This window comes from Halyomorpha halys, unplaced genomic scaffold (genome assembly GCF_000696795.3).
Source record: "Halyomorpha halys isolate HHAL.00 unplaced genomic scaffold, Hhal_1.1 Scaffold1052.1, whole genome shotgun sequence".
Lineage (NCBI taxonomy): Eukaryota > Metazoa > Arthropoda > Insecta > Hemiptera > Pentatomidae > Halyomorpha > Halyomorpha halys.
In genome coordinates, this window is record NW_027106745.1 from 123,256 (window position 1) to 132,978 (window position 9,723).

The 9,723-nt window shown below is 36.4% G+C and overlaps 1 protein-coding gene across 1 annotated transcript in view; it reads right to left on the reverse strand.

The window, feature by feature from the left end:
- LOC106688103 (putative leucine-rich repeat-containing protein DDB_G0290503) overlaps nt 1-9,723 on the reverse strand; it is a gene marked incomplete at both ends in the record, with an annotated part of 171,142 nt that overhangs the window by 6,533 nt on the left and 154,886 nt on the right. Inside the window, 1 exon segment of the mRNA XM_067045074.1 lies at nt 1,623-1,749. Within this exon segment, the coding sequence (XP_066901175.1) occupies nt 1,623-1,749 (127 nt within the window).

Sequence of the window (9,723 nt, forward strand, 5' to 3'; positions counted from 1 at the left end):
GAGAGAGGATACTAGGAGCTGACGAGCGTTCTGAGGAATGGAATTACGGAATTGTTTGAGTACAGTTATGGATTTGCGTGTGATTTGGGAAATATGGTTATTCCAGGAGAGGTGTTGATCAAAGGTGACACTAAGGTTTTTTATTGTAGGATAGAAGTGAATCGATTGGTTGTTAAGGAATAGTAGAGGACAGTAAGGGAGGGTATGAAGGAGGCGCTGGGAACCAATAAGAATGGCCTTCGTTTTTTTGGCATTCAGCTTCAAATCATTGTTAGACGCCCATGCGTTAATGCTGTCAATATCTTCTTGTATCTTTTGGATGACCTCAAGAATTTCGGAGGGATGGAAGGACAGATAGATTTGGAGATCGTCTGCGTATAGGTGGTACTGTGCGTGGTGAATGAAATCAAGAAGATCATTGATATAAATGGAGAAAAGGGTTGGTGAAAGACACTGTAGACAGTTTCTAATGTGCAATGCAGTTGTTTCTCATCACAGTCAGAGATAGTGCTGTCATTTAAAAATAAAAATATCTTAAAAAGAGGAAACTAAAAATTGCCAGCTGAAAATATAATAAAAGATAACTTGGAATTAAAAAATAATAATCTTTGGAAAATAATGAACTTAAAACTGATATCGACGATAGATATATTTCTAAATATAAAGCTTCCTGCAGTTAAATGAGAAAATAAAAGCTGGTTTGGCCAGACTGGACTTCCCTTAATACCATAGGTGTAATTTAGTGTGTAGTATTGAAAACAACCAGATTGGTGACAACAAAATATAACTCACTATGACGATATGATGTAATAAACATTAATTGAAATTACAAAATTATAAATATGTAATTAATAGATTAAATTATTAAACATGTAGTCGGCAACAGAGATTATGAAATATAATGAAAAAAAAATTCAGTATTTTGAGCTTAAATTGGTTCAAACACTACAGGATAGTATTGAGTAAATTGAGACATCTAGCTTAAAAATCGGTGAAGTAGTTCATTCATAAAATGGTAACAAAAGCTACAAACGGACACACTTAACTCATTTAATGCAATAATTTTTCAGTGTTTGGAGTTTAAATTATTTAAAACAATAAGAGGATCTCACTAAACAATTTGAGCAATCAAACTTGGAAATAGGTTGACCGTTTGCTCAAAAAAATTATTACATACTGAAAAAAAAAGCGAAAAATGAGCACCCCTAAACATAATACACTTCTTTAGGCTCTGCGGTAGTCAGATAAAAGCTCAGAATCAATATTTTTCAAAATAATAATACTCTTCTTTACTACATATTACATAAATAAATTTCAGTGTGAAAAATGAATAAAAACAAGATGTGGCATATATATTCCAGAAAAAACTAACTATATATTGTCTATAGACCTGTCTTAGGAATCCCTAGTTTTTAATAAAAAATAATGATATATAATGTCTAAGAAACATAAGTTACAGTTGGGGGTTCTGATTCATTCCTCAATTAAGTTAACAAAACTAAACCTTAAAAAAAAAAAATGTATCTTAAATGTAAGGGAAATAATTAATTTACAATGAAACAAAAAATAAAGATGATTGAGTAGCCTTAACAGTTACAATGAAAAATGATATTCATACGTACCTGATCTAGGTTTGGTTCATTTTTTGATGTTCCTGGAATAGCATCATCTTTAATAGACTTACGTAGAGGACGAACATCACGCTTTTTTTTAAAAGAAAAACTGCTTCCAGTAGGTTTAATATTTTCACTAAAACATATATAAAACACACCTAAAATAATGCAATTTATACATACAATTACCAGAAAAATAAGACCTTCTGAGATCAATTCATTACTATTTGTAATATAAATCAAGCAATATTATGTAATATAACTGTGAATCAATCTAAGACCAATATTGTGATATATATAATTAGTCATTTAATCATAAATTATTTAGTCAATAATAATACAGGATTAAAAGCAATAATTATAATTGTGATTTAAAACTTATAGATTATAATTGTTTTAGTTTCAAGGCATTAATAACAATTTTATTGAAAACAAATAATCAAAAGTATCACTATTAACCTCATAACACATCTAATAAGTACAAAAACATTATTTATTTTTTCAAAAGTTCCTGAAGTTATTAATATTAATAGAAAAACTGAGGATCCAGGAACAATATTATAAGCTAACACATTGTAGATGAGGTGACATGTTCTGTCCATTTCTATCTAGCTACAGTTGGTTTTAAATAGCACAAGTTGAATCAATATTAAAATCTTAAATTGACCCATTGGGATTTCTATTATGAACACCTTGAAGCTGAGGTGTAATTTGTGTACCAGTCACACAACCTATGAAACTTCAAAAAAATATTATAAAGGTTGCAGGCAACCTCAGGAGGAAATTCTATTTGAAAATGGATAAGATTTTAGAATTAACACAATTAGCCCACAAGATATATCATTTTGGCTTACAAAAGGTAGAGCAAAGATGGATTTCAGATATGTTATACATATTGACCCTCTCATGGAAAATTAACAGTATAGTCTCAAATATGTAATAACCAATCTTATAAAGGATTAAGTTTCCTACAAAATTTTTATGAAATATTTCTAATTAATTCCAAATAAATATCAAGAAATATTGAAATAACAATTTTAGTGAATGTACTAGAGACTGAAAATATTACCCTATGTTCAAAATAGTATTCCTGAACATAATATAATCTTTAACCCATTATATATTATATACATGTGATTCATGTAAATTCAGAGGAATAAGAATTTTTTTGGAAAAAAAAATTCACTAGTTTTTATAAATTTGTATATTTCACCAAAAATAAACCTCAAATTTTATTTTAATGATATTTACATAATTTTAAGTTAAAACTGCATCAGGTTTTGTAGTTTTAGCCCACATGTTATCGGTTTCTTTAATTCATTATTACTTCACAATATACAAATCTCCATCTTCTGCTGCCTTGCTTGGTAAACATTTGTGCTTTCTAAAATTTGCTCTAAGAATTTTAAAAATTTACTGCTGAAGGCTACTAAAAATTATAGTCCACAATATACTAAAAAAAAAAAAAGAAAAAAAAAAAGGCCAAGTTATCTCATCTCTGACCCAAAAACAGTAGTAATCAAAAGGGTCTTTCTTTGCCATCACCTACCTATTCTACTTGGGTCTCCCAGCAACTCATTATGATTCTCTGACAAGGCATACAATCTTGTGAAAGATGATTATGAAGGGATATCAAGAAGGAAACAGAAAGGGAGGAGGACCCAGGTTGTGCTAGCAAGATGATGTGGAAGTGAACCTGAGAATGCTTGAAGTTGGGAGATGGATGAGAATGACCAAGGGCAGCATGGAGAGGTTTGTAGAAAAGACCATGGTCCTTCACAGACCATAGAGCTGTCAGAGAGATTAAAAATTTAGTTAAAAACCTGTGTTCATTGGATTCAATGTAGGGATGACAGAACTTTAATATCTGTTAAACACATACAGATTCAAATTAAATACATAATTAGACACTTAGACATAACAAGTATAGAGAATATTAACATGCAACGGCTCTCAACATGATTGCAAACTGGTATACTAGTTATGATAGGTTAAATAATTCACAACACTATTTCAAATTAACATTCCTATATAATGACAACAGGTGGATAAGATTACATAACATTATAAATATATAAGTCCTCTCGTAAATCAAGTCCTTAAGCAAATAAGTCCTTTCGGTTTTTGTATTGATGTTTTGTTTATAATACGTCAATTGTTTCTGATGCAATTAATCCCAACAGAGGGTTGTTTATCCTCTTTGAAATATGTAAACAGTTATGTCTGTTAACACTTGTTAAGATTAGGTCAGTATTGTGTTTGTGATCCAGCTGAGAAGAATGGGCGGAAATATCGTGCATTATAGGCACATTTTGCTTTATTACTTCAAAAAAAGAAAACTACCTGCAGAGGCACATAAAAAAATATGCGGGGTCTATGGGGATAATGCCTTAACAGAGTACATGTGCCAAAATTGGTTCGCCAAGTTTCGAGCAGGGAATTTTGACATAAAAGACACCGGGAAATTCACTGGGGAACCTGGAGAACTGAGCCATTTTATAAAAGCAGGTGACCGGCTGATGGGGAGGATTCAGGCTAAGAATGAGGAGAGACTGCTGGATGGTGGCGATGCCGAAGAACTCAAGGCAGCTGTAGTATGCAGAGTCAAGTGGGGCATCCTCAACCAGATACAAGCAGACGAGGAAACACCCTGGAACACCATAAAGGAATGGCTGAAGAAGGCATATGGAGGTGGATGATGGGCCCTGGAGGAAGACATATTTCAGATGTTCCGGGAAAGAAGGAAAAAAGGACAATCCAAAGGGCATTATGCTGGCGCGTTATAATCGGATTACCGACAAATTAAGTGAGTTGATCGAGATGGACCAGGTCAAGGCCCACATGTTTTTTTTTATCAGGCAATACTGAAAGTACAGTTAGCAAAAGAGATTGGGAAGAAAGAAATTCTGCTACAGGACAGATCTTTTGTAGAGTGTGCACAGGATTTAATGGATGCCGGTGCCAGAGAGGAGGAGGCGCACATGGAAGTCGAAGAATCGGAATGGACTAGAGTTCAGTACAATTGCTCCAGGAATCCACAGAGCACGTGGAGAAGGAGAGATGGAGAATACATGAAGAAGAGGACAGCAAGAAATGGCGATAAAAGACCGAACCAGGTGAAACCAAGAGAAAAAGGACGTAAGGATGATCGGAGATGTCATGAATGCAGAAAGGTGGGACATCTGGTGGCCCAGTGCCGGCACAACAAATGTTTTGAGTGTGGAAATGAGGGGCATATTGCCAAACAATGCCCTTACATGTACAGGAGGAGGGATCCAGACCAGGGGGAACCCATGGAAGTTAATGCCCAGAAGATACGGCGTAGAACTAGTTGAGTCAGACACGAAGGGTCGGCAAGCGAGTCGTCGGCGGCCTCGGCTGTGTCGGAGACAGATGAAGAGATGGAGGAGACGGGGAGTACAGGTGAACACAACAGTGGACGTAGAAGCTGGAGACGGAGGACCAGAGGAAGGAGAACTCGTGCAGAGATCTGAGGAGGGTGTAGGCAGAGGGGCAACCACATACTGGCAAACTATAGCGTGAAGAGTGGTGGCGGTGGTCTGCCTATTATCCGAGTTGGCAGAGTGAGGTACCTCATCGATACAGGGAGCTCGCATACCAGCCTATGTCGGGAAGCATTGGAGAGGATGTATGGAGGGTGAGAAAACACTCCAGGTTCAGGTATGTAATTGCCAATTAATCACCCTGGGTGGACCCTGTAGCATAGAGGGAGAAGTGGAGGTGGGGTTGAGTAGATGGGGGGCTAGTGGAAACAAACTAGTTGTTCATATTGTGGGAAGCATGCCAAGGGAATACCAGGCGATTATCGGGTGTGACCTCCTAGACAAGGTGGGAGCGCGGACAAAAATAGACAAAAGTAAATGGCTTGTCCAGATAGGGGGAAAGGATATTTCTTATCTCCGGTCTCAGGGGAACGGAAAGACGCAGATAGGGGCGGTACACCGAGTGAGGGAGTGGCGACAGAAAATTCGGTTTGAATTTAACCAATTTAAGACAGAGTTTACGTTCGAAAGGGGACATTATCATTTCACAAGAATGCCATTCGGGTTAAAGAACGCCCCAATTACGTTTCAATGTCTCATGGACGAGTTCTTACGTGGAATAGATGAATCTATGTGCCAAGTCTATATGGACGACCTCTTAGTCTTTAGTAAAACAGAGGAAGAACATATCAACCACTTGCGAATCATCTTCCAGAGGGTATGGCAGTTTGGGCTCAAGCTGTCTCAGGAGAAATCTACACTTGGGCGGGAGGAAATACAATTTTTGGGTCACACGATTTCAAGAGAAGGGGTCAAACCAGATACACATAAGGTGGAGGCGCTGCGAAAGATGTCAGTGCCGAGAGACGTGAAAGGTATTCGGAGGCTATTAGAAGCTCTCAACTATTATCAACGCTTAGGACCAGAAATGGCGGGCCATTTGATGCCCCTTAATAATCTGTTAAAAAAGGAAAGTAAAACCGTTATCACACCAATGATCAAAAATAATATCCGCCGGTGTATGGAGGTATTACAGAGAGAACCCATCCTCGCGTTCCCGGACTTTCAGAAACCCTTCACTATTACAACCGACGCGAGTGAGTACGCATTGGGAGCCGTGTTGTCTCAAGAGGATAACAGGGGTGAGCGCCCAGTCGCATACAGCAATAGGCATTTAACGACAGCGGAGACTAGATACAGTGCCCTTGAGAGAGAACTATTGGGGATCGTGTGGGCCATGGACCATTTCCGATCCTACGTGTTCGGCAGGAATTTCCGAGTTCACACGAACCACCGCCCTCTTCAGTAGGGTAGGAAAGTTAAAGGAATCGTCGGCGAGAGTCACCTGGTGGAAGGAGCTCCTAAGCCAATATAACATGGAAATATTATATATGCCGGGTAAGGATAACGTTGTCGCAGATTGTCTCTCGCGAACAATTACCATCAATGCCATTGAAGACCGAATGGAACCGTCCGGTGTCGTCCGGCAATTTTTGAGAGAATGAACCCCAGGGGAAGATGAAGAACCGGAAGAGCCGGGAAGGAATGGGAGCGCAGAACCATTGGAAGACGGCAACTCTGATGGGGGTAGACCTACGGAAATGGAAGAGCTGGAAGAAATTATTAATGACAAACCCCGACAAATCATCTGGAAGACTAGGACTGCAGGGATAATGAAAATTGAATACGGCAAAATTTGCAGGGCACTCAATGATGTGTCCAAGCCGGGTAAGACGTACCATATTTATGTAGGGAATGCGGTGGTTTGGGAAAAAATTAAGAGACTTTGGCGTTCAGAGCAAGTGGGATTAGACCGCGGTTTCATCCGATGTACACTGATAGTAGAGACGAGAAGAGGCAGGAAGAAGTCACCCTCTCGAACCATCAGGGGAAAACGAATCATCGGGAAGTAAATGAAAAATTCTTAGCCCTAAAACGCAGATACTTTTGATGGGGTATGCAGAGGATAATCCTAATAATGGTTCACAGTCCTGGATGAATTCAGTAAAGTGGCAATGGCGTGTCAGGTGAAGGACAGATCAGTTTTAGGTTCACTGCGCACCTGGTTTCAGTTTTACGGCGTTCCCGACTGTATTTCGTCAGATGGGGGCCGGGAGTTTGATAATTCCCTACTCAGAGAAGAAATGAAGCAATTAGAGGTGCGCTGGCACTTTAATACTCCAGGACACCCCAAGAGCAGGGGTGGGATCGAGAGGCTTCATAGCACACTGAGTGACCACCTGCCCATGTATAACATGGACAAGGGATTGGAACCCGACGAGGCTATGATCAGGGAGGTCGCAGCTTACAACCATTCGATCCACACCATCATTGGGTTTTCCCCTTTTGAGATCCTTTTTGAGCTTCAGGGAGATCGTAGGAACTTCAGGGAAACAGTTACTGCAGGGAAAGATATAAGAAGCAATAATGTGGCCAAGAAGAAATTGTGGGAGAAAGTTCAGGGGGGCATCGAGAGAGAAAACTGTAGGTGAGTGGGGCATCAGAATCTCAATCTTCGGGACGTAATTGGGGACCTCAGACTAGGGACCATAGTCTATTGAAAAGTGGGGACTAATAGAGGTAAGAAGTTACTGCGTTATGAGAGTCCATTTAGGGTGATTGTCCTCAGACAACATAATGTTGTCACTATCGAGAGTTTGCGTGAACCGAAGGACGGTCCACGTTGAGCAATTCAAAATTCCTGCTATGTTAAAGCCAGAAGGATCTGGAGGGTTCTCTCCCCCTCATAGCATGTAATTAAGTTTTTTTTTTTGTTATATATATTTTGTTTTTTTTACTGTTTTTGGCAGTTTGTATTTTTCTTTTAAAAAGTAGAGTTTTTGGAATCTTTATTTTGTTAGTATATTTGTATTGTTAAATATCTGAAAGAATTGAATTTATTTTTGCAATTATGTAGTTCAGTTTTATTTTCATATATACTTTTATTTTTTTTATTATATATACGTTTGTCCTTTCTGTGAAGTTTACAAGGCTTATTCGTAAACTGGTAGGGGGGAGTTAAGGTATGATGACACAGTTATGGATCATATTACCTAGCTCCATACGTAAACCATATGTAACAATAGGAAAACGTAATTATTGTAAATTGTGATATATATTAAATCAAGATATACTCTGTGGCTTTTCTTGTGTTTATTTAATTCTTTCTCGAGACCTATTGTAACTTATATATATACATATATTGTAATATTTTCTTTTTTAATAAATAGTTGTTTTTTATGTATAGATGATTTTAGTTATGTTTTTATTTGGTATTTAGATACGTATCATTTCAGTATTTTTATTTGTTGTATTAAACCAAAAAGCAAGCTAACTAATTTTTCTCTGTCAAATATGGTGGAAAGATGCTTCATTCAAGATATTCAAGATGGTGGCACGCATCCTTCCGAAGTCTGTTTGAATTACTGCTATGTTGAGTGGGTGGATTAAAATTTTTCAACTTTTGTCATATCTCTATCATAGTTATAGAAAAAGAATAATCTAAGAAGAAATAGAAGACAATAACAATTATCAATAAAATATTTACATAGTGAATCATAGCAATCATCATCATTGCACTACAATCGATTTTTTTTTATATCAACGAGTGAACGTTGAAGATAGAAGAAAGGAATACATACCGAACTATATATATATATATATATATAAATTGTAATATCCTCTTTTTTAATCAGTAGTTGATATTTATATATAAGTGATTTTAGTTATATTTTTAGTTTATGTATATCGTTTAAAAACATTATTTCTCGCTTTTCATCCTGCCCATCACATTTTTTTCTTTGCTCTTTATTTTGTTCATCAAATTTTTTGTTTAACATCATCATTAATTTATTCTTAATTTAAAACAAATTTGATCCTTTTTTTTTTCTCTCAACCTTCATTCTTTAAAATTTTTCTAACGTTTCGACCCTCAGGCCATTCTCAAGGATACCTTCAACATTGATGTAATTTCCTTTTTCAAATCTTAAAGTTGCAGGCTAATTGCCTTTGTCCCATATAACCTTTTCTAAAAAATTTTTTCTTAAATTTAAAACTTTCACAAAACACTTTTCTTCCTTATTCATTTACATTTGCAACTTAAGGAAGGAAGAAAGAAGGCAATTAGCCTGAACTTTAAGATTTGAAAAAGGAAATTACATCAATATTGAAGGTATCCTTGAGAATGGCCAGAGGGTCGAAATGTTGGAAAAATTTCAAAGAATAAAGGTTGAAAGAAAAAAAAAAAGGATCAAATTTGTTTTAAATTAAGAATAAACTAAACCACTCTCAAATAAGAATACATAAAATAATTAATCATCATTAATTGTTGCAACATGTTACTAGTATCAAAATAATTTCCATTTTCAACATTTGAATTTGAAACCAAATCTGTTTCATCTAATTTATTTTCATGGACACTATTTACAGGAATCACATCTTTAGGATCTCTACCCCCAGTTACCTTTACTTTATCCTCCATCATTTACTAGTTAAGTTATAAAAACAAACTTATTTAAATCTAACTCCTCTAAAAAGCTTTGTTCTGATCGCCGTACCATAATTAATAAAGAATTAGAGCACACCTGTTGGGCGACAATTATGTAATA